Below are 25,476 nucleotides of genomic sequence, written 5' to 3' on the forward strand. Positions count from 1 at the left end.
CTAAGCATACAGAAAAATGAAAAACTTGAGAATCAACATTTTAAAATAAACATTGCTTTACAAAAAAAGGAATTGTGTTCTCAATTTCCCTCCTTGAAATTGCCATGAAAAATCCTGCATTTCTATTTTAGGTGTTAATAGAATTCTTACCTGTGAAACTTAAAATAGATTTACAAAACTTCCTGGTTTGTGCTGTACTATAAAAACCATGAAAGTTCAGTTTGGAAATTGCTATTATACGAAGTAATTTTCTAACACAGCAAATATATGAGTTAGTCATGTTTGCAGAATGCCTTACAGAGCTATGTATCAAAATGCCCATTATATTGTGCATAAAAAACAAATCTGAAATTTGATGTAATGTATATAATCATACTCAAGATACAAACACATTATTCAATACATGATACATTCTTAGTTTTGTTCCCAGTATCCAACCCTGATTAGCATTAGCGTTCAGGATTTGTCTTCTGGATTTGTTTAAAACTAGTAACATGCTTGTAATTTAAGTGGTTCATTACTCTAGAGCACATCAGCTTCAAATAGGAAATTGAGAAAAAGGCTGGAGTCTCCCAAGCCCAGTGAAGTTACCTTGTAACTTTTACTGGGTTCACACCATTTCACACAATTGGACTGTGTATCAGTTCTGTAGATTCCAATTGAAGACACCGGATACCAAACATTAATAGTCCAGCAACTAGAGTGTAGTTTAAGAGGATATGTCATTCTTTTTAACTGCTCACACTCTTCTGATTTGCAGAACTTCTTGCAGTAACCTTAGCTACCAAACTCTGAACCCCTGTCAAAACCAATACAGGTATAATCATTTTTTGCTGGTCTAAAAATGATTTGTCAGTTGCTGCAGGACACCAGTACCAAACAGCATATGTTTTTTTCAATTTGCATTTCATACTTATTACTTTAAAAATGTCCAAAGTCCCTGTCTTTGCCCTGGAGTGCCACCTATGGAAAAGTGACACTTCCATGAATATTTTATGCAGTGCACTATGGTGCAAATAATCAAATGTGAATTCCCTTTGAGCACTTGAAAATACATGCAGGCAAGTCACACTAGATTAAAGTCGCATCATCTGTTCGAGTTTGCCTTAAACAAAACTCTGATTTTGGACCAGAATCTGCAAAAATATGAATAAAGAATTAATTACACTAAATCTTTCTTCATACCTTTCGAATGTTGACAGCTAGTTTCTATTTCCTCTTTTCAACATCCTAGAAATTACATTAAGTCCTCCTGTGCTGAAATAATTTCAAAAGTAACTCTAACAAGTAGTTTGAAGACCAAGAACTAGATCCCACAGTTAATAAGGTGTGGTGCACTCAGGAGGTCTGAGCTCAAAGTTGTAGCCAGAAGAGTGCAGAAAACAGGCTTGTTAAGCATCCCCACTCCCTAGCAGACAGATCAGGGGACACTTCCTGAGCAGGAAAACGCAGGTGTGAGAAACAGAACACCAGCACAACAGCAAGATGCAGATACCACAACCACACTGCACCAAAGAAATTGCATAGCCAAAGAACTTAAAATGAAGAGATGTGTGGCAGCTTTTTTTTTTTTTAAGATGGCTGATGTACAGTTTTTGGGGGGACAGAAGATTAATGAAACCAACACAGAATCCTACAGTTTTGCATACATTTTCTACCTCACCAAGAGTAGAACTACTTTATAGTCAAATAAACAACTTCCGCAATACTAAGCAATGAAACATTTCCATTTCAATTAAAAGGATTTGAGCATTATGTAGGTGGACTTTTATAAATTCTTTGCTTTTCATACTGGAAAATGCACTAACCTCTTCTCTCTCTCCCAACCAAAAAACAGGCTAAAAGAGACATGAAAGTGCAGTCATGTTCATGTAGAACCTGGTCTCACAAACCTTTTTGAGAACACCCCCCCACCAAACATACATGTATATTGATGTAGAAATTTTACACATGTATAGAACTCTACTGAGTTGTGGGCATTATCAAACACACACAAAAATAGAAAGCCAAAAAGGATAAAATATTTATTTGCTAAACAGCCCACTCACAACCCAATGGATTGCCTTGCACACTTTGGAGACCACTGATCCAGAAGACTGGGCATGACTAAAACCCCCAGTAAAGTCTTTTGGCCATCTCCCTGCTTGATCAAGAACAGGCTTTTTGAGATCTTGGGCTGACATATGTAAGTACACAGGAGTTGAGTATACAAAATCCAATAATTCAGTGGAAAGAAGACAGAAATAGGAAACAAAGTTAAACAGCACTCAAACACTCCAACAGAACAGATTCCAACCTCAAATTAGTATACTGAAGAACAAATACAGAAGAGATGAACTATGAGGCGGTCATAATATTTATGTGGTAGAGCAGCTTTTCAAAAACTGAAAAATGAAGCTTGCATTTCAGTCTACCATTCATTTCCTGAGGTTCTCACAGTTAGGTCATGCCTTCTCCCTTCAGCAGTCCCATGAGAACAGGAGGAATTTCTAAGGCAGTTATGTACAGTTCTACATGTGCAAGGGAAGTAAAATTTGGCTTTAAGCAGTTTTCTGAGGAAACAAAAAAACAAAACTTCAGCTCAAAAAGTAAGGTCACATTCAGGAAAGCATAGTATTTAACATATTTTTGCCGTGCTGGTAATTCCAGATCCACTCAGAATGTTCTTTGCCAGAAAAGTCTGTTTGTAAAACAGGATTTCAAGCAGTAACTTTGTGAAATCACCACTCTTACTCTCCTCTGGACCCAGACTCCTATTTTCCAAAATAAAAACTGAATTACCATTCACTAACCATGGGTTTTGTATATAACAATAGTTATACAACAGTTTAACAACTGTAGATCCCAAAAGCAAAATACACACTTGTAAGAAGTGTTTTTAAAAATAATTTGATCATTCAAAGGCAAAGGGGAGCTATAAAATATTCAGGAGCAAGCTAAGTCGGACATTTCTGCTTATTTACACTAGGCCCTCCTGATTTTAGTGCATAACCTGATACAAAATGACTCAGTGCCAATAACAGTTTCAGATCCACTGCATATTGATCTTTTAAACCCTGCAAGTACTTTTCATTCCTAAAAGCCTAATAATTACTAAGGAAGTAAGTATTTATCAACTTATATAATGGATGCACATAAAGGCAATGCCCCACCTGAAATTACTTGCCTGTGTAAAACGACTGAAAAGAACTGTTTGCCATTTCAGAGTGGTTAAGGTGTATTTAAAAATAGCCTTGTTTAGTTTCATGTCTCCTAGCCACCACTTCACTGCTACCTTTCTTTCAAACACATTTCCATAAAACAGAAATTACAGAATTTTCTTTGATATTCAGTGTCAGATTTTGCTGTAATAAACATTAGAAAAATATTAATTAAACACTGCTATAATTGTTTGGGTCACACCATATGTACTGATTCAGACATTTGCACACTGCAGTTCGAGATAGGTTGTTGCTTTTATTCTGTTTGTTGTGATTATTTAGTCCAATCTACATGCTATCATATTTTTAATAGTTTTTTCCTCAAAGTTCTTTTCCTTTTCCAGCCTTGCCTATATCAAGACACAAAATCACACACATTAGGCTGGGCATTACTACTTTGTTGAGAAATTAATTACCTTATTTTTGGTATGATATGTGGTACTGTGTCTATACTTCTGTTCAGATTATTTTTTTACTCCTAGAAAGCACCACTCTGTTCATTTACTACCTGCTGTCACCCTTAGGTTCTCACTGCAGCCTTACTGTTTGCTCTACTATTTCTATGAAACAATTCCAGGGTGGATGAGGCTTTTTCCCCCTATTTACCTTTCTTCAAGTGTATTGGTTGTATTATTAGATAGCAGAACTAATTTATTCTTTTTTTTGTTATTAACTTGGAAAAAACTGAATGCAAGCTTACACGAAGACAACTTGTTCTATTCAGCAAGAATAGTTACACTGATCCTTCACTGTAGAAGCAACTGATCAGGTACCTTCTTACCTAATGTATTTTAGGAATTGCAAAATCACTGACTTGTGTAGGGAAGTACAGAGTCGTAGTGGAAGCACACAGTGCTTCCACTTGACAATACAAACTTGGACAGGCTACAAAAATGAGTTTGCAAACTCACAGCATTATCTTACAGCCATACAGAAGTACGTGTATGCAATGCCTCTGCAGACAGAAAAACAAAGGCTCTATGGAAAATGGCTACAAATGCTAGAATTGAAGGATCCTTCATCAGTTTTCTTCTCACTTCACTTACATGACTTCCAGCAGCAAGTACTAGCCAAAGCACAGCTGAATTCTACAGTAGGGAGTCCAAATAAGGGCCACCTCTGATCTTGACAAAGACCAAAAGAAGTATGAACACCTCACTTTCTCTTGACACTCAAATACAGGTTCAGTTTTGGGAGCCAAGTCTAAATATAAAAATAATTCCAACGTCTCTTAGAACTGTGTTAGTGAGGTGAAATTTTCCATGGAGTAAAAGAAAGCAGCTTTTTTCAGTAGGCAGGCAGCATCCACACCGAGAAGCATGACACTGATTTCAATTTACTTATTTTTGGCAACACTGTGCTTCAAGTAAGTCACAAAGGACCCAGCTAAAACAACAATGCCAGACTTTTAAAATATCATAGAACTTTCAAGGATTTGAAGACCTAGGAGAAGATAAACTTGGGCAGTAGTCTAGCAGGAACAGAGCCTAAGGAGTTAATAAAAACTGAATATTGTTTTCACAAAGGCTTTTTGAAAAAGACTTGAGACATTTTTATAGCCAGAAACAATTAGGGAATACTTGTTTCAGCATTTCTTCCGAACTGGAATGTGACTGTATATTTAAGATAAAATTGCGATATGAAGAGTCTGCTAAAAGCACTTTTTTTTTGTTTGTGCATTTTGTTTGTCACCCAGTGTCACACTAACAACTCTGCATCTCATTCTAAAGCACATTATACTGTGAGATAAGATGAAAAAGACAGTTTTTTGTTTCCCCAAGGGGGAAGTACTTCTGTTAAAAGCATCTTTTTACAATACCATTCTTTCTGAATTACCAATAACGCAAACCAAAGAATTAGATACTGTACTCTAAAATTTAATATTTGTTCACTTCTTATTCATATCCTGTAGACATCCCCATGTGTAACAGGGGAAAGTATGCTAAATGCTTAAACCTACTTAAGAATCCCAAAGATTGAGCATTTTTGTCCTTCAATCAGTATGCTGTCAGGCCAGACTCACACATTCAGCAATATAAGTTCTCCTGCAGTTTTTATGACTGTAACAAAACTCATGTTTGGTTCATCAGGCAAATAATAAGAAGCTGGCTTGAAAAAAGGACTGGGTTTGCAGTCCAAGAGAGCTATAATGACATAACCTTACTTTTAAATTCTTCACTTGGATTTCAGTTTCTTCAAGAGTAAAATGTAATGAGCAGCATAAAGAACATGGAAGGCAGAAAGAATGTGAAGAGTTCAAAAGATAACTAAACACTCACATCTTTCTATGTCAAGGGAGACTTGAAATTTGTAAAACTGTATCACAATCAAGTAAGAAAGGATGTTTTGAAAAAGTCTTTCTGAAGGAAAAATTGCTTGAAATGAGGACAGACATAGCTAGGGCTTTGTTTCATCTCTGATGAATCTCATAGCAGTAAGATTTGTGTACTAGGTTTGCAATAATGCTACAGGAGCATTTATCAGACAACTCACCTTTAAGATTATTCTCTTTCTGGTATGCAACTAGCAGCGGCCAGCAATAGTGAGGTCTGAGTGGCAAGCCTTCCTCTTTCATCATCTTCATCACATCAATGGCCAAGGCTGAAAACATTCACAAAACAATTAAACAGTGACCAAGTACTCTAAATGAGCACAGGCAAAATAACTAAATAAGCAGAGTACCTGATCTGTTGGCCTCCAAAGCGCAACGCAAGATAAATTGTAATGGTGCCGAGTGCATCTTTGCTTCTTTTAACTCGTTACAGTACTGCTTCAGCTTGTTCAGAGGCTGCAAACAATTCCAAAAATTAATTTAATGTATTTATCAATCTCTCAAATTGTTAAAAACGTCAGATTCTTCTAATGTTTAGAAAATGGATATTACACAAGCCAAACAGGATTCCTTCGTGAATTTCAATTTACTATGCAAGTTGATACAAAAAAATAAAATTCATCTTTTGCTCTTGAAGGACTGTGCAACAACTCACCATTTTCAATCTTCACAGTTGCATTAAACTAAATAAATATACTGTTACTATTAGATTAAGAAAAAAAGTATTGCTGTTCTGCTTACCAGATCTCTATTTACACAGTGTTGCAAGAAGAAGCTACCTTGGTCCAAATCATCACGTGATAAATGACTTAAAGACTTCAAAATGCTGAAGCTGATATCTTCAAAGCCATGAGTTATCAGAGTCAAACACAAGTTCATTACATCTAGCAATTGAAAAACAGAGAACAACAGTATTAATAAAGTGCATCCAACTTTTTCACCTTAAGCTACTAAAATGAGTGAAAGCTAGGAAAGTAAGTGTTTTACAAGTACAATTAAGATACTTTATAACAAGATTAACAGCACAAATTTGAGACTACCTTTTCCAGGATTATTTCTATTTAGCAATGAAATTCACTTTTCCTGTACGAAGACTAGGCCAAAAATTACAGAAGTATCACCACTGCAGCATGACAGAAGGATAAGAAAAAGAGAAACTCATTTCTAGACACATCATAAAAGAAAAAATGGATGAAGGATAATTAACAGTTATCAGTCAGATTAAACATCCAGAAGTGACTTTACAGGTATGTAATAAAAAACCATGTTCAGTTTTTAGTATCCCTTTTTTAAGGCAGTCACGAAGAGCTCTCACAACAGGAATCTTAGCAGTGGTGTTTGAAGAAAGGACTCCACACGTGCTGCTTTCTTATAAAAGCTTAATGAATTTTAGAATTTTTTTTTAAATGATAGATCAATTTTTGTATGCAAATTATTAAAGCTGTTTCATATTTAGATTTTATAAAACACAATCTAAAACACACAAACACACATATGAATCCACAAATTATTGGCAAAACTATTAAACTATTCCTTTCCCTCAGTATTCAAGGGAAAACTACAAAATTACCTATTTTTGGAAAAAGAAGGAAAAACAAAACAAAACAAAACAAAACAAAAAACCAACAAAAAAACCCCCAAAACAAAACAAACAAAAAATGTTCTCTCTCCACCCTGCTGCAGGAACCAAGGACATACCTGGAATTAATTCCCTTTCAAATCTTATGCGTCCCTTAATATCCTCAATGTGCTGTGGATACCCAGCCTTGGCAAGGCTAAAAATCACCTGCATCAAAATCCTATCCATAAGGTACCCTTCAGTCTTCTCAACCTGTTCTAGCACCTGTAAAACCAAAACAAATTTAACTTCAATCAACTCCAAAGCGACTCAAAACAGAATACTTTTTTAATTCAAAACAAACACAAAAGGCTGGGCTTTTTTCTTTTTTAAAACCCACAGGTTTAGACAATGGAACATGGTAGAGAGAAAGAATATGCAAGAAGTAGTGAGAGGGACTCAAACACGTTCAGACTGTAAAAAGAAAAAGGGACAGCTAAAACAGATATAACATATAGTTTCTTTCTCATATCTAAACACCATATATGAAAGCACCAGAGGTTTTCTCATTGTGAGATGACTTTCAAAAGAAATTACTTTCTAAAGAGAAGAATGACTGATCAAACATTTTGTAATTGTTTGGAAGAATACTGGTTGATGACTATTTGTTTAAGTCACAGAAGAAAATTATGTTTCCAATACCCTCTTCCTTGATTTGGTCTTCTACATCTGATTAAACTCCTGATACAACTTAAGAAAATTTGTTTGATCTTTTCTCATTGCTTTATGAGTATTTCTTTAATTTAAAAAAATAGTAAGAGAGAATACTTGAAAAAAATCAGCTACAGAAAGGGCTCCAAGGAAGCCTCTCTTACGAGTATCTAATTTGTTGGTATGAACTCTCAAAAAAGAAAATTCATCTTCACTGGAAAGATCCTGTGGCTTCAATGGCCAAAGGATGGCTCAATGGCAACAGAATAATCGAGGTTTACTTTTTATTTTCATAAATAGATACATAGATATCTCACATGCACTGTTTAAAAAAAACCCTGAATTATTAAATCACTCAGTGACAAATCTATCTTCCCAGAGTGAAATGCCACTATCAAAAGACAAGTATTTTTCAAAAGTTATGACATTGCTTCCAGTTAACCAGCTATTCAATTGCAAAAAAAAAAAAAAAAAAATTGTTAATTACTTCAAAGTGGGAGGAAACCAATTATAAAATTCTTCTTATTCCTCCTGCATGGACAGAAAGCATTCCAAAGTTATACTGAACAAAAGATCTAACAAGTTGTATTTAAATTCAAATTTGCAATACCTTTTTGATGCTATCAGCATCACCCTTTTCAGCATACACATTCAGCAGTGATAAATAGGTGTCTGCACCTGGTTCAACACCAGCCCTCCTCATCACTGAAAGGATGTTTTCTGCACTCTTCATATCTCTAAAAGAGTTCAAAGGAAGATCCTCAGTAGATTTTATCATAATGATGTTTATTGCGACTTCCATATTTCCTCATTAAATTAATTAGAATTGGAAACAAAGACTGCACAAGCTTAGAGAAACTTATTTTAACTAAGCAAATCCTGAAAAGTGAAAGTGCAAATCTTTTTAATAATTGTATTACTTAAAATACTCTTTCAACTTTAACAGATTATAAAGTTCAGAACTAAGTGCAGCAAATTTCTTCTCAAATACTACAGAAGTACAGTAATTTATCTTGAAATACAAGATTTTCAGACACAAGAAAAAAATCTACTTCCTTTGTTAAATAGCTTTTTTGCTTCATAAATGTAGAGACAGTCTTCTACATATTATTATTCAAAACCATCACACTCTTTTGCAGCATGTAATTTTTTCTGTACAGTATCACTTTATATTTTAGTAAAGCTAAGAGTAAACAAAAGGAATAAAAGGTATGAAACATTACCCTGATCTTGCATGTCCTTTCACAAGGCTACTGAATACTGCCTCAGTGATGGGGAGATCTTTGCTCTTCATAAATCCAAGAATCTTACTGCAAAATATAAGACAATTTGTATTTGCCACTTTGGAATATGCAGACACTAGGGTGGGGCTGGTTTTTTTTAAATTTTTATCTTCCTTTTACTTATTTCTCATGCCCCTCAATCACATTGTTACAACTTAACCTTGCTAAAATAGTTGAAGAGATACCTGGCAAGCCCTGTGTAATGACAACAAACAGAATTATTACTATTTGCTCCTTAGCCCACTTTATTCTCAAATGCCTTTCCCAGTAGCCATTTTCTTACAAAAACAGTAAGCCTTCCTAACCTCACAGTTTTTCATGATGGCTCTAGAAATGACAAAACAAGTTATTTTCTGAGCAGTGTGAATACAACTTGATTTCAACACACTGTTCTATCACTTATTTTTATTTTGTTTGTGTAGGTTTCAGCAGTATCCACGAAATTGCTCTGCATTGCTTGGTTAAAATATATAAAACCCTTCTTTGCTCTGCTCAATTTCTATGAATTACACAGAAATCAGTTTTAACACTAGTGGTAGGGAATATGAGAAACAGATTTTGTGGAAATCCCTTTAAACATAAATGCAAAAGAATACCTTGCTCCTTCAATGTCACCCTCATTGCAATAAGCAGCAATCAATCTTTGGTATGTAACCTACAGAAAACAAAAAGGGGAAGTTAGCTATTTCCATTCAATAAATGGAGACTATTATTAAGAATGAAGATCCTGTAAAAGGGTACCTACTCGATTGGGCTGCACATTTGCTTCCTCCATCCTGGCCAAGAATTCTGTCGGAGAAAATTTGTGCTCATTCTGAATGTAGACTTTAAGTAAAGCATTGTAATGGCTTGTATCATACACAGCACCTAAGGAAATATTTCAGCCATAGTCAGTGAATGTAGATTCTCTAAATTCAACATTGCTTCATAGCTTTCTCAGGTAATTAATTTCATGTCAATTTTACTCTGTATAAACTTAGGAGGCTGCTTCATTTTATTCACCTTTGAAGTATCAGACATTTACTTAACAGCTCACGTGTTTATAAAAGGCTAAAACATAACGAGCACAGTAACAGCACTGCTCATGTGCAAGCAATCTCTACAGCTGTATTTATTTTACAGATTCAGCAATTCACCTATGCATTATCTATAGATAAATGACTCACTCACAATAAAAATATCATCTGATAAAATAGTTGGTACCACTAGGAATACTCGGCCCACCAGATATAAAGGTAACATCTAACAGAAAAGTAAATTCAATAATGAAAAACAAGCAAAAGTCCAATTTAAGCATCTTTAAAAAAAAAATCTTTAGATTTTAGAATTTTAGATTAACACCCCTAGATGTCACTATAACCCCCAGAATTAGAAACAGGTCTTTCACCTGAATAATAAAATCTACTCTTCATTCGGTAGTAAGTACAACCTGTTATAACCTAACATTTAAACACTATTAAAATACAGTCTCTTTCATTACAAAGAGAGTAATTAAAGCACAGAGCTGTTCTTGCAAGAAGGGCTAACAGACCCAACGTACCAAGTTCTTTCATCTTGTCCCATATCATATGGGCCAGTTCTGTTCTTTCAGGTGACAATACCTCTGGTAAGACAGCACCGCAACTTTGTAACAAAAGCAAGGTCTGGTTACTCCCTGGACACCCTGCAAGTGGAACAAAAACACAAATTTCTTCATAAGTAATTATGCATTTGATATTAGAAAGAAGATTTGAGACTGACCTACTGAAATATTTAAACATTTTCTATAGAATATAGAATTTTCTCCAAGACTGAAGATTTCTCATGAACAGGATACCCAAATGATTAAACAAGGACATTACTGTGCGCTATCCTAAGAAGATTCATGACAAAACATGCCATTTAGCACAATAATGAGCTTAGCCGAGCAGAAATTTTTAAAAGTACAACACACAATTCCTAAACTTAGACTATCTAATGCTTTCAACTTTCCAGCTCAAGATCCTGAGATCATTTCATCCTAACATGGACATAACTTTCCGGTAAGTTTCTAAAATGTCAAAATACTTCATACCAATTCAATACAATTCCAGAACTGCTAGTCAGAAACATTTCCACATCTAAACTTCCACTTCCAGTTTATGCCTATGTTTAATACATAACAAATGAGAAAATTTACATCTAGAGAATAGTGAAGGAAACGGTAATATTATCTGCCTTTTCTTACTTCTGTACTAGTCACAGATTGTCAAAAAAGTTAACTATAAACTCATCTCTTTCTTGCACTTCACTACTATTCCTGAGGGAAAGGCAGAACTGCAGAATCTACCACAGATGACCCAATCAGCTGAAGACAATTTTTATTCTATCCCATGTTTAGATGCAAACCCAGCAATTTCAAATAAAAATGAGTTTTTTTAGAAATAACATACTGTCAAGTATGACCATCAGTTCATAAATGACCAACTTTTAAATCCCTGCACACAATTACTTCATGCAATGAAAATGCCAACACATCTTCAGTTTCAGAATGCCAGTGCTGCAACTACTAGTAACTTAATACCTTGAAAGCGAAAAGAAAATCAAAAACTTCTGGCAGTCTGAGCATGGAGAGATGCACAACAAGATCTACTGCAAACACCTTTATCAGGGTTTTTTTGTGTTGTAATTAGAAATGGAAAAACGATACAAACAGGCAGAAATCAACACTAAGCTCCCACACTTTTGCTAAATTTGTTTCTTTATTAATTAATAAACAAGGACTAAAGTTTCATATGGTAATATTTGCCATTTACTCTAACAGCACCTTAGTTAAATCATTTGTGAGGTTCTATGCTTTTATTTCTAAATACAATTACAAAGTCAAAGGAAAACCCTATAAGTAATTAACATTTTTGTTAATATGACTTAAAAACTGTGGAACTAGTCAAGGTTCATGAAGAACTACTTGCAGAGAGGTTCAGAGACACAAAATTCTTGCCAACCCACATTTGCGAATTAGAGGTTTACATCTAAAAAAAGACAAAGCAGTCAGAATCAGAAAGGATATCCCAAGCAAAAAAGAAAAAACTAAGTTCAACAGAAAGAGCATGAACTGAAGGCTTAGCCTTTAAACAATAAAATGCAAAACTTTTAAAAGCACAATGCCAGCTAGACAAGCCATTACAGTCCAGAGCAATACACAGCAAAGTTTAAAACTTAAGCAAAACAATACATGCTGCCATTGATAAATATTGGCAGTAGTACTTAGCAAGTATATTCTTTAAATATCTCCACTGACTCATTCTAACTTGTACCAAACCTCATCAATTGTGGCAGCTGGTTTGCAAAAATGTAGTCTACATATCTCAGCCAAAGAGGTATCGAATCGGTCAGAATGGACAATGCTTCAGCTATTTGGTTTTATTTTATTCAAAAAAATAAAGCTTTCTAGTCATGAATAACCACAGCTACCTGGGAACGTGGAAACTTGTGGATCACCTCCACATTTCCCTGTTGTAGTTCCACTTTAAAACAAATAACATCCTAAGGGCAGCATGGTTCATTACAGACACTGTAAAAATATACTGTGCAAAGGAGACAGGTATGATCCCTGCTCAGAGGGCATGACACAGTTCTATGACAAAGTGCATTACCAGATTAAAAATCCACAGTAAGCAAGGCACTAAAACATACCTTAAAAGTACACTTTTATGAGACTTATAAATTCTTAAAGACAAAAATAAACCTTGAAAAAGCTAACATGAGCATTCAAAGCAAAATAATATCTCTAAAGCATTTAAAGCCTAGCCATCAACATATACAGCAGATCAAACAACACTCAAAGACAAAATACAGATCAGAATACTCAATTCACTTCTTTGGCTTGATTAATTCCTTTCCTTGGTTATATACCAGCCTGAAATTTAGCTTTATTTTGTTTTAATTGGAAGCAACTTACCTGCTTTGCTTATTTCCTGGAAGATTTTTAGTAGAAGAGCTTTAGGGATGCGGCCAGTTTTTCTGACAGAGTTATCCACTTTATTTAATGCCCAGTCAAACTGCCAGGTTGTTCTGGTTCGAACTTCTGAAACTGGTTCTTCTTTAACACTTCCTTCCTCTTGAGGTGCAAGTGTAAGGAACCTTATTTGGTTCAAAATGCTTCTGCTTGAACAGAAACAAACAGAAAAATAAAGATTACAATTCTGTGAGTCATTTTGGATCTAGACTAGTCACCTAATGTCAAAAAGATAATGCACTTCTTGCTGATGAATAGTCTCAAAAACATTCCATTTTAAAATAAACAAATATAAGTGATTCGTTTCAGTGTCTTTCTACTTGAGAAGTCAGTCGTACATTTTCTCACAGTGATACGTTTCTCTGAGATTTAGTTACTTTCACCTGATGAATTAAATGGTTCAAATACTATTCCCACAAAAATAAACATTAAGTCATCCAAGTGCTATAAAAGTCTGTTGTCCCATTACAGCTACTCACTAAAGCTCTCATAAGGTTTTGAAAAATCTCAAGAACAGTCACACAGACAGATCTTCCAGAACACAGCAAATCAAGAGAGCAAATCATACCTTCCTTGTCAATTAAAATGCACAAGAACTAATGCAGAGGCCAGTGTGACAAACAACAGCTTAAACACCAACAGGATAGGATCACTCCACATTTTGCAGGATTTACAATAACCAACACGAAGCATCCGTCCATTCTGCCATGTAAACCAAACATCAACAGCAAATTTGTTTAAATATTTATTTTCTCAAAAAAAAAAAAAAAAAAAAAAAAAAAAAAACAAACAAGAAGCATAATGAGAAAGTGTTCTTATTTCCAACAACGCAATAAAAAAAAAAAAGGCTTGCCTTTTTTTTTTTTTAAGAAGAATAAGTTGATCTACCGAAGAATAAGAAAACTGTATGTGTGCCACAGCAAGGTTATGAACAGCCTGTGCAGGTGAAATTATCATTACACACAAGCATTTTAGGAAGTCTGTTCTCAGCTGTGATTACGACCGCATAAGATAAACCAGATTATCCTCCTCCAGAATCCTATACAAAAAAAGTAATACTTGCTGGGTGGCAAAAACAAGATGTAGCAACTTCCAAAATTGCCCTCCCTCATCTTTGACTCTTCAGACAGCTCTTCAGCTAAATTTTTGTAAGCTTTCTAGACTACTTTAAAAAAAACCCAAAACCCCTAGTTTGTACTCCCTGCTGTTAGAGGTGCTCCAGGAGTCCTATACAGTAATGGCTCCACATTTTGTGAAACAGCAGCCTAAAAGCCAAGAGTGCTGACATTCTCGACAAAACAATTTCCTGCCCCTGAAGCTTTTTCACAGGTCTATCTGCTGGCTGGTTTCTCACCAAACAGTGGTAGTTTAAGGCTCGAGGAGAGGAAGTCCAGTGGAGGAGAAAAGCTTGCTCCTGGCAATTGCGTGTTTCAGAAGCACTGGCAGCAAGCTGCTAAATTGCAGAGAAATCATCACTGGGGTACAAAAAACAGACCAGTGGTTTACCATGTAGTTGCCTCTTGTGAGCATAAAGTAGCCCAAAGACCAACTTTTTCCTTGCTGTTTGAAATCTTGATTTAGTAACTCAGCAGGCCATAAATTCTAGAAGTAGCCTGAAGCAGAATCTCTTTCCTAATGGAGCCATGACAACAGTTTAATAGATTATATTTGATTTTTTTAAAGTATTTTTTAAAAATCCTTTAATAATGAAGAACATCACTACGATTTGGCATTACCTTTTTCAAGAACACAGTTTTTACACTGCCCTATCTCTTAAAGTTTACTCCTGAAGAATATTCCAGAGCCCAGCAAATAATCTGCATGGTATTTCACTAGGGAAAGGATAAGGAAGAAAGAATTGAAGGGAAGAAAGACTGACAAAAAAGGACAGACCCCCTCTTTCAGCCTCCGTTCTACTTCTTGCTAGATACAAGTTCCCACTGATCCCTTTGGGCCAGCTCTCATTCTACTCAGATCTGTGAGTTTATTTCACTCACTAACCTAGCACAATGCCAGTTCACCTACTTCTACAAAAAAGTAAAGTTACTGTTCCATCAGGTTAGAGTGGAAACAGCTCACAATGTCCACAAGCCACCAAAATTAACCAGAAAAAAAAGAAATTGAGAAAGAAAAGGTACCCAAAATCAGAGAAACTAGAAATAAAACAAGAAAAAAAAAGAAAAAAAGCTCTGAAACACTACTTTTCAGGGTAAGCAGCTTGTCAGATTAACATCAAACTTTTCTGTTGCTACTAGTAATGCCACCTCTTACTAAAAGTATTCCCAAGGGTGTCATTTTCCCTGATCTTTCCCTCCTTTTCCTCTTCTCCTTCTACGGCCTCCTATAACCAGAAACAGGGTACTTTTGGAAAACAGAAGTCATTAGACTAATTAGCATAAAATCCAGTAGCACAAGGTAAGAATAACAGTCAGATAATAAATTTTAACTCTTCCAGGGTTTAATAAACAAGTGAGATGCCTAGAACTTAAATAACTCCTTAATAACACAAACAGCAATACTCAGCTTCGAGCTAGCCAGTTGATAGCTACAAGAATGAAATTGTAGTGATTGCAAGTTATTTTTTTATTAAAGATAGAAATAAAAAAAGAAAATTGTATCATCCACTCCTATATACCCATTAAAAGAGCTACTTGAAAGCTTTTCAGAATACTTCCAGAAAGGTTACAAAAATGCACTGGAAGCTGCGGCAACACAGGGCTGTCTTTGTAACACAGAAATTTATATTTTGATTTCCATTAACAATCAAAGCACAAGTCGACAAAACTCTTGTGCTTCAGATTAAAATTGAAATTCATTTCCCTATGAAAACATGCTAATGTTTTATAGTATTTTTCAAATAATTCAAATTATTATTTTTTGACATACTATACTTCTAACTATAAACAAATTGGTATCTAACAGTTCTTAGGTCCTGCATTGTTTTAAGAAAGCCATCCTTGTATGATTCTCCACATGTCAGAAGTCACAAATATTTTAAAGTACTTGCCCAGCTCCATCAGATGAAGTGTAAAGATAAAAACAGCATGTGCATGCTCAACATAAGCTGGTTAACAGCATGAGAAGACTCTAAAGTTTCATTTGCTACTTAACTCTCCTACTTAGCATTTAGCATGATGCTATTTATAACATTAAGTTTAGAATATTACAGCATATCAATTGCCACAGCTGCACACTGTAAAACACTATAGACTTATATACAGTAACTTCACCTTCTGAAAGCTGAGCAGAATTGGGCATTTCTATTTACACCCCTCCACAATATTGCCAAATATTGTTGGTACTGGTGCTTCTGTTAATTTATACTGATTAAAGACATTTTAAGGAATGGCAATATGGGAGTCTGAGTTTCAGTTTGAGACAGACAGGTGAAAACTGTATGAGATTATAAAACAACCTGAGGAACTCAAACTTTCACTGGCATCCACCTGAACGATCATCATCAATCTGAAATATGTTTAGTGTAAGATTCAGGTGTACCTCATTATATGTAGGCCTTCAGCATTTGGATCAATTACACTCTCAGCACTGTTTACAGTGCTGTGTAATGTTAAGCCAATCCCATAAATAAGAATTTTTAAAGAGTAACTGTGGCTTCAAAAGCTGAGTGAAGCTGCAGCATCTACTGTCTTGAATCTGGTATGTATCACAACAAATCAACTAAGAACTCAAAACTTTAAAAAACCCAGAAAGACCAAAAAAACCCCAAGAGTTCACTATTCTGTAAGATGAAAGATTGAGCAGACCAGAAAGTCAGCTTTCAAAAAAGATACAAACTTAAAAAATTAAGGGACACAGCATTAGGTTTGATTTCAGGCAACCAGGCAAAGGACAGGAGAACACAGTAGACATGGTGAAAGTTTATACTAATGGCACAACCTCTCTATGAAACACAAAAGGAAGCTGACAAAATGAGGCAGTTATCCATGCATCAGGAAATCTTTAAATTTCCGAAGTTGAAAAACAACACACAATTAAGGAGAATAGAAAAAAAGCAAGGATAAAAATCAAGAAGGCCACATTAACCATTTCAGTCAGGAAGTCCCCTAAAAAGGCAACAAGAAAGGTTTCTAAATTTAATAAATATGATTTTAGAAATTACCTTTTCATAGGGAAAAAATTACAGCTTATACACTGTTTGGCTTTCAAGAAATGTTAATTGCAACCATCCTCTGTAAATTTTAACTATCACTACTAATTTTAACAAGGAGATGGGGGTGTAGGTGAGAATACAGAAGAATGACTCAAATCATTTCTGAAAACATTAAGATATATTAAATACAAATTAATGGATCTTACTCAAACTCCAGTCCTTTCGAATTACTTTGAAAAACTCATAGAAGTTATGGAAAAAACAGAAGCATAGTAAAAAAAATACGGACTGATGTACAAGCTTTTGGCACCACTTTACCTGACAACCTCATAAGCAAAACAAGGAGATACAATGTACTTCTAGCTAGAAAATATGGGTGCAGCAGTTGTGTAAACAAAAATTTTAAATATATATACAAAATTAAAATGTGGTTTATTGAGGAACTGGGAATATTGTGGGAGAGTCTAAGTGAAGCTATCTCCTGACCCAACTAGGAAACAATCCATGGGCAATAATAGCTTCAATACAGACCACAAGTTGTATGTTTTGGACAAAACACAAATACAGAAACTTAAGATGGGGTACAGCTGGCTAGACAACAAAGTGCAGCCGACAAAGTACTGAAAATGAGGCACTGCTTGCTAAGCATGAAATGTCACACAGCAAAAAACCTTCAAATTCTCAAGTCCTAAAAAAAGGAACATAGCTAAAATACAGATAATGATCTCTTTGTCATGGTGTGTTTATTCAGGAAGAAAACAAGTATAAAACACTCAAAGGACTCATCTATCCCATCCCACTCTCCAACCAGAGAAGCAACTGAACCAAATCCATCAGGCATCACACAACCACTACTAATGGTTCTAATATTAATTGTAATGAAATACTTGAACAGGATACTTCAGTCAAGCTTTCTCATTTGGAAGCTTATAAAGTAAGATTAGGAGCAAGGGAAAAAAAAAAAATCTATCATGCATGACCTTGATACTTCTGATCCTGCCTCAGTTCAAGATGTTAGATTACATAGTTTTATGATGTAATCATATTTTCTCAATTATTTTAATTAACTTTTTTCAGACTTAAATGCTATGCTACACAACAAAACACATACTTCCCCAAGAGCTGAAATGAATGCCAAGTACTTACTTTCATCAATTACCTTCAGATAGCATTTTAAGATTTTCTCTATGTGAAACACTTCATCTGTAAGCACGTAAAGCTGCACAATAAATTTCATATCTGTTTGAATGAGCAATCTGGTTCTTCCCCAAAATGTGTAATTTCTCTCTACTATGCTTCAGAACTGGGAAAAGCTCAAAAGGATATATTGAGCCCTGTGAAGTGATCTCTCTCCAACTCCCACAATCACAAGATTAGAAGTAGCCTTCAGATACTGGAGCCTTTACACGATTTTCAGCTTTGTCTCCACAACGGCAGACCTCGCCCACACAGGAAAGGTTAACTGTGCATTTGTAATGCCAAAACAAGTGGTAACTGCACCTCCAGTTTAACTTACAGCATTGGGAAAGTAGCTGAAGATAAACTCACAGAAAATCTTATGCAGAGATGAAGTGTGTGTGGAGGAATTTATACAAAGTGAATTAGTAAAATTCTTCTGTTTACAAAGGTTTCAGTGAGAATCCCAGTGCTGTACCCACATACTTATGTCTTCCACATTGCTAGAGCAGACTAAAGGCAGTACCTTTAATTTCCTATAGGAACATATCTTACACACCAGCTTGAGTAAATAAAGTTCCATCTTTCCCAAAACTCAAAAAGTAGGTGATGCTCATGTTTTCCCTTGCAGCAGCAGAAAGTTTATTTTCTGTAACACTTGACCAATTCCAAATATTCAAAAAAATAATTCTATTTATATATTCATCTATATATTTATTCATGTATTGTTTATTTATTTGCATAAGTATATGAAGATAACCACGTTTAATTATAAATATGGATATTTGCCTCCCTTTATCAGAGCCGCAATAAGGTAACTGCTGTGCTTTTTCTACAAAAAGTACTGAATATTTTGTTCTTTCTAACTAAATATGCAAAAACTGCATTAAATAGTTCTCAAAATAAAGCCATGTTCGAAGTAGAATAATGGCAAACTTAAGTGAGTTAGAATTCATTAGTGTACATAAAAGCACTCCAGATCTAACACTAAATTTAGTAAACATAAGACTAAATATAGCACCTGAGATCCCAGCACAATTCACACAACTGTTAGAACAGTATTTTTACTGTTAGCCATGATCAGCTAGCTATACGAAAAGGCCACAATGTTCAGGCCATTGTACACTTGTTTAAGGAGATATAGCAGGATCTTACAACAGAGAAAAATTAATGTTTTTTCATGTAGACTGAGAAAGCTCATGTTTCTTGGAGAATATCTAGAAAACTTGCCTAAGTGATTCACAAGAAGCAGAACAGAAAACCTTTCCTTTGTACTACACTTAGGATCTTAGGAAAAAACTCTTCACTGAAGAAGGTGTCAAACATTGGAACAGGCTGCCCAGGGAAGTGGTGGTCACCCTCCCTGCAAGCGTTCAAAGGACAGGTAGATGTGGCACTTGGGGACATGGTTTAGTGGTGAAGATGGGAGTGTCAGTTAACAGCTGGACTCAATAATCTTAGAGATTTTTTCCAACCTTAACACCTCTATGATTATGTTTTCTTGGGAAGTATCTTGGCATTTTATATCCAACAGTAAAACACATAAAACAACTATAACAGCAGTGAAGCTTGTGCAACTTTATTACAACAGAGTATTATGAAAAGCAAGTCTACTGTATGTCTCCTCTCCATTTGAAGACCCTTCCTTCTATCATTTTGCTAATGTAATTAGGCATTCAGTACTATGCTTTTATTAAGCATTCAGTCTTACATTTTTGTCCACTGGTAATGGATTGCTGAGTATGATCGTGAACAGCCAAAAAGAACTTGTTTGCAGCTAATCTAAAAAAAAAAAACAAAACCAAAAAAAAACCCCAAAATTAAAATACACCATTCACCATGCCATGAATCATTTGGGTTTTTAACTTATGACTTAAGCAAACCCATCCCTCCAGCAATCTGAAACCTTTTTTAAAAGGATATTCCCTCTCCCATCTTACCAACATACTTGAAACACATCACAAAGGATCAAAAGGCAAGAGTCCTTACAAGCACAAGTTGTAATAAGGGCATAGCATCTTCCATGCTTGGGTTAATTTTCTTCAAAGTAGCAAGTATGGGGCTGTCTTTTGGATTTATGCTGAATACTGTTTTGACAACATAGAGACAAGCTCGTGAAGGAGCAGGATCCTGGCAGGACCTGTGGGCTGTACAGAGAGGAGCCAACATTGGAGTGGGTTTGCTGGCTTGGTTTCTTTTTGTTATTGTATTGATTCTCCTTGATTTTCCTCCTCAGCTAAACATGATCTATGCTTTAGGAGCCTAACTGTTCTCCTTCCCTGATTTAGAGCAAGACAAGGTGGCCAGCAACAGGGTGGACAGTGCGGGAAGAATGGAGCCAATATGCTTTTTCTAAGCACTAACTTTCCCACAGCAGAAAGCTGTAACATCAAACCATAACATCATCACCTACAGTATGTAGAATAAAGGCCCCCCCAAAGTAACCTCATGTTAACTCAAAAATCTACTTTAAACACTTGTCAATGGAGAGGTTTTTTACAGCATTCTTGACAGTCAGATACTAACAGCAAATTCAGGCATTTTTTCCCTTAGTGAAGCTTCTGTGAGCAAAGTCCCAGTAAATAATTCGTACCACGTAAGTTAGCACACTGCTGAAGTTTGCTGCTGTAGATCTGAAGTTTGTCGTATTGCTCTACCATAGTTTAATAAAATCGCATGGCAGGAGAGTGACAACATGTAGCTCAACATTTTCACATTTCAGAGGTGGCCAAGTGAAAGAGTAAATTCGTCTTAAATCTGACTTGTCATGAAATGCTTCTCAACCATTAGTATATGCATCTACTATCCTAACTCATTTTTCGAAGAAGTTTAGATTAAAAATCAAAGCAATAATGATGCTTTGATAAAACCTCAGCATGAATGTGAAGCTTGCTCTTTCACATCTCTCACATTTGCAACTTTTCTGTAACCATTTTTGTAATGATAGTCACAGACTTGCCTCTGAACTGACTTTATCATGTTCAGTGCTAAAGTGACTATACCAAGCACATGTAAACATACAGTTATTTGCAGTTTTCTTGCAAAATGCTAGATTATTCCTATTTATTTATTTAATCTTGAAACTGGGTGTGTCTTCCCCTACTATTCCAAGTAGACTGCATTTCATTCTCAAAATAATCTTGAGACCTGAACAGCAAGTATAGCAAGCCCAAATGTTGTCCATATGCCAGTCTAGTTCTTCAAAGGAGGTCCAGTTCCAGAAATTAAGGCTTAAGTAAAAAAAAAAAAAAATCAGTGAATAGTTACTTAAGGTAAAAAAATTAAATTAGATCATATGCTTAATACATGAAATTTCAGTTTGTAAGTATTACGTTTGCTTTACACTTCAGCTCTAGATCATCACTTGTGCACTAGGATGCCTAAATACATACGGTAGTGTGACATGGAGATTTTAAGTGAAAACTTATCTTAGGAACGAAATTACTGGACAGGAAGAACGTACAAAAAGCTTCAAAAGAGTTTACAGCATTATCACTGAACTATCCCACATATGACCCGATTTATACCTGAAATTAAGTATAATTTGGTGTAAGAAAAAAGTATTGGGAGGGAAACAACCAAAAAACCAAACCCCAGCTGTAAGAATCAAAATATCATCACATAAAGCACTTCTAAAGTTCTTTCTAGAAATGGAGTTCTAAGGGCAAAAAACCAGTTAGTCCTTCACCAAGTCACACATGAATTTTGGTGAATATTATTTTTCGCAACAAATTAATTTAGGGAATTAGGCTTCCAGCTGAGTAAAACAAAAATTAGTTGCTAGAAATAAGAAAGGTTTATTCTTAATTTGCAGCTAAATAAACGTGTGGTTCTGTTACCAACCATAAATCAGATATTCCTGGTTCCTGGCTCTTCCTGAGCTGGTTTACTCCATCCTTCACACTGACTTTAGTATTTGATGGCATCTTCAATTATTAAAGCCCACAGAAAACTACATATCTTTTTTAGGTAAGATTTTGGCCAGGCTACCAATAAAACAGCCCCAAAGTAAGACTAATATACAATTAAGGTAGGGAAATTAGCAACAATGTCCTTATTTTGACAATGAGACTTCCCTCTAGGAGTTCTCCATTCTTGATTCTTGTCTTTTCCCATCCCTTCTTCTGAACAAACTCTGGAACTCACCAAGTCCTCTGCTGACCATAGTTACCTATTTAGAATGGCAGAAAACTGTTCCCGTTTTCTACCAGAAATTAAGCTACATTGACTTAGAGGGAGCATCAGAGATATAACACGAGACAAGAGACAGAACAACCTTCTCCCTTGGGTAGCACTAAGCCCTTAGATCAGCTCATGAATCTGTATGTGTCTAGAGTTGTGTTAATGAAGGTTTGTGTCTCTAAGCTTCCTGCAGGGCACCAACCACACGTAACTGTGGTCAAAACCACAACCGGGATGCACACAGGTGGGTAGGACAGGGTAAGTGTTCCACCCTACCTGCATGATGAAAGGAAGAGAGTACTCTAGCAAAGAAATCAAGACGTCCCTCTTGACAAGACACACAGCAGAGTATGAGGGCACGAAGAGAAAGCCCAGATTCCAACTGTGCAGGTACTCAGAGTCAGTCACAGAATCACGGACTCATTTAGGTTGCAAAAGACCTCCAAGATCATCGAGTCCGATCTGTGACCGATCACCACCTTGTCAGCTATAGCCAGAACTCCAAGTCCCCCGTCCAGTCGTTTCTTGAATGCCTCCGAGAAAAGTAACTCCATTCCATCACTGCTTATCTCCCCTGGTCTCCCCCTCCTCCTCGACGCCCCCTCCACACGGCGTGTCCCCCCACAGCAATGTCCCCCAGAGGTCAGGGCTCTGGTCTGGTCTGAGCCCAGCGTGGAGGAAGGCGCGGGCAGCCCAGGCCGCCCAGCCTGAGGGCAGCGGGGTTCCCGCGCGGCCTTTGCCCTACGCTCACCCCGAGGCCGCGCACACGCGGCGAGGCCGCCAGGCCGGCCTAGGGTGAGCTCTGCCTCGGAGCCCCTGGGCCAGCCCCGGCGGGCAGCACCGCAGGGCCCGGCGGCACGCTCGGCAGTGCCCTTGGGCGTGCGGAGCGCCGCCTCAGCCGGCCCCGCCAACCCTACCAGGCAGCGCGGCAGCGCGGGATCTCACCTGGCGGGGCCGGGCGGTGGGGCGGGAGCGGCGGGGGGGCGGAGGAGCGGCGGGAGCAGCGGCGGGAGGCGCGGGCGCAGCGCCCGGAGGCGCCCGGCGGAGCTCAGCAGCGCGGCCATGACCGCCCTCAGCACGTGAGCCGCGCGCCGGCGCTGCGCCGCCGCCGGCCCCATGTGACGGGGGCGAACCATTCCCCGCAGGGGGGAGGCGCTGAACCCGGCTTCGAAACGCGCCCGCTCAGGCGCCAGCGCGCTGCTAATTCCCACCCCGCGCCGCCGATGGGCCGTTCCACGCAGGCCCGGGTTGGGCTGCCCGGCAGCCAACCGGGAGCGGCCCCGGCGGAAGGCGGGCGGGCGGGAGGAAGCGGCGGGAAGCGGTGGCTTCCCCTGCGGGTACTCCCCGGAGCTCTTCCGTGCTGTTCCGTGGGACGTGCTGGCTCTGCCCGCCTGGCTCTCCCGGTATGCCCATCCAAGTACTGCTTCCCTGCAGCCCGGCGGCGGCCGCCGCTTCCTCGTTGCCCCTGAGGTGTTCCAGACCCCACCGAAAGCGTGGCGGGTGGCGCGCACGCGCGCCAAAAGTTAAAAAAAAAAAAAAAAAAAGTCCCTTAGCCGGCTGTATCCGATTAATGGGAATAAACCGCGTCTTGCCCTCGCCTCTGGCTGGCGTGTACGCCGGGGAAGCCGTAGGGAGCTGGGCTGGGAAAGCTGCTGGTCGCTATTAGCCTTTCTGCCGAAATCTTGCCATCGCCTGGGAGTGACGGGCAGAGGGAAGAACTTTATTAAACCGAGTATCAGTAGTAAATCTCTGCCTGAGCTTGCTTGCATATAATTACTAAGATGCCACCTGAATTGATGCTTCGTTTTAGCATCCAAGTTAACCTGGTTGCTATGACATAAACCATTAACTAAGGCATTTAGAAATTAAATTTATATTTTCATGCAAAAACCATATCATTATTTTTGCTCTAACTTGCAAATACTCTAAGGGGCAGATTGTTTTCCATCAAATCGACTACGACCAGCCATTTCCAATTACACTTCACTTGGAAAGGCTTGTCTGACCATCAAGATGCGAAAGACTCAGTTTTTAAAGTCATGTACACTCATTTTTGTTATTTATCGGAGTCCTGGATGTTCAACACTGCTCACTGAGGAATGAGATACAGCTTGTAAGACAATATTTGCAATGCTACTCTTATCATGTCTTCTGCTGTATCACTGTTAAGAGCATTTCACGGAATACAGAGTTCAGTCTTGGGAGGAAAGCTAATGTCTTTACAAACAATTTGATGGGTGAAGGTATGGGTGTTAAAATCTTTGAAATGGGTGTTAATGTTTCTATTAACTTTGGGCAGCAGGTTTGTTGCAGAGCCCAGACAGCTTGGCTCCTGAAACAGACAGGGGTCTGCACAAGCCGTTGAAGCCAACAAGCCCTGAATTTTGGGGTAATATAGCAGGTTCAAGGGGGAAATTTGTGGTAGGCGGTTCGGGAAGGCTGTACCTTCCTAGTACCTCCGCCAGTGGGGAAAAGAAGAGGGCAACGTGTGGCCGGGAGCTTAGGATAAAAGGAGGCTGCGCCCTCCGAAACCTCGAGAGAGAAAATCCTGTGGGCGTGTGCCCTGGTGGACTCTCTCCCTTTATTCGAATAAAGTTGCAGGACTCCTCTGTCTCCTCTTTGGACATAAACCTCTGGCGTTTGTGGATTTTCCTGAGTCTTAATGAGGAAGAGCAATGTTTCTTTACCCAAGTACAAATGTAATGCTCACTATTAGGCTGGGTTAGGCATGTGCCCACCAACCTTGATGATGGAGTAGAGCCCCTGAGAGCTCACTTTAGTGCCACAATATAAAAATATCGACATTGTTTACAATAAAGACCAGAAATGATACAGCGAAGGACTGTGTCTAGGTTTGAAAGACAGGTGTCTGCTAAGGAAGGCGAGAACCTCTCTTGGAATGTAGAATATGACCCCCTTTCCTCTGAATTATTATAATTTTGAAATT

General features: G+C 37.6%; 1 protein-coding gene across 2 annotated transcripts in view; it reads right to left on the reverse strand.

Moving 5' to 3' along the window:
- LRPPRC (leucine rich pentatricopeptide repeat containing) overlaps nucleotides 1-24,021 on the reverse strand; it is an 87,726-nt gene extending 63,705 nt beyond the window's left edge. The window contains exons 1-11 of one of the 2 annotated variants that reach the window (XM_039569061.1): nucleotides 23,475-24,021; nucleotides 13,004-13,206; nucleotides 10,625-10,747; nucleotides 9,830-9,951; nucleotides 9,681-9,739; nucleotides 9,025-9,111; nucleotides 8,412-8,538; nucleotides 7,231-7,375; nucleotides 6,274-6,416; nucleotides 5,883-5,988; nucleotides 5,694-5,801 (exon numbers count right to left, since the gene is read on the reverse strand). In XM_039569061.1, coding sequence (XP_039424995.1) covers nucleotides 5,694-5,801; nucleotides 5,883-5,988; nucleotides 6,274-6,416; nucleotides 7,231-7,375; nucleotides 8,412-8,538; nucleotides 9,025-9,111; nucleotides 9,681-9,739; nucleotides 9,830-9,951; nucleotides 10,625-10,747; nucleotides 13,004-13,206; nucleotides 23,475-23,665 — 1,414 coding nt within the window. In that variant the 5' untranslated portion in view covers nucleotides 23,666-24,021. Of the gene's footprint in view, nucleotides 1-5,693; nucleotides 5,802-5,882; nucleotides 5,989-6,273; nucleotides 6,417-7,230; nucleotides 7,376-8,411; nucleotides 8,539-9,024; nucleotides 9,112-9,680; nucleotides 9,740-9,829; nucleotides 9,952-10,624; nucleotides 10,748-13,003; nucleotides 13,210-23,474 lie in introns of both variants that reach the window. The other variant, XM_039569060.1, reaches the window with a different exon arrangement.
- Nucleotides 24,022-25,476: the final 1,455 nt, after the last annotated feature.

Source organism: Corvus cornix, chromosome 3 (assembly GCF_000738735.6).
Source record: "Corvus cornix cornix isolate S_Up_H32 chromosome 3, ASM73873v5, whole genome shotgun sequence".
Lineage (NCBI taxonomy): Eukaryota > Metazoa > Chordata > Aves > Passeriformes > Corvidae > Corvus > Corvus cornix.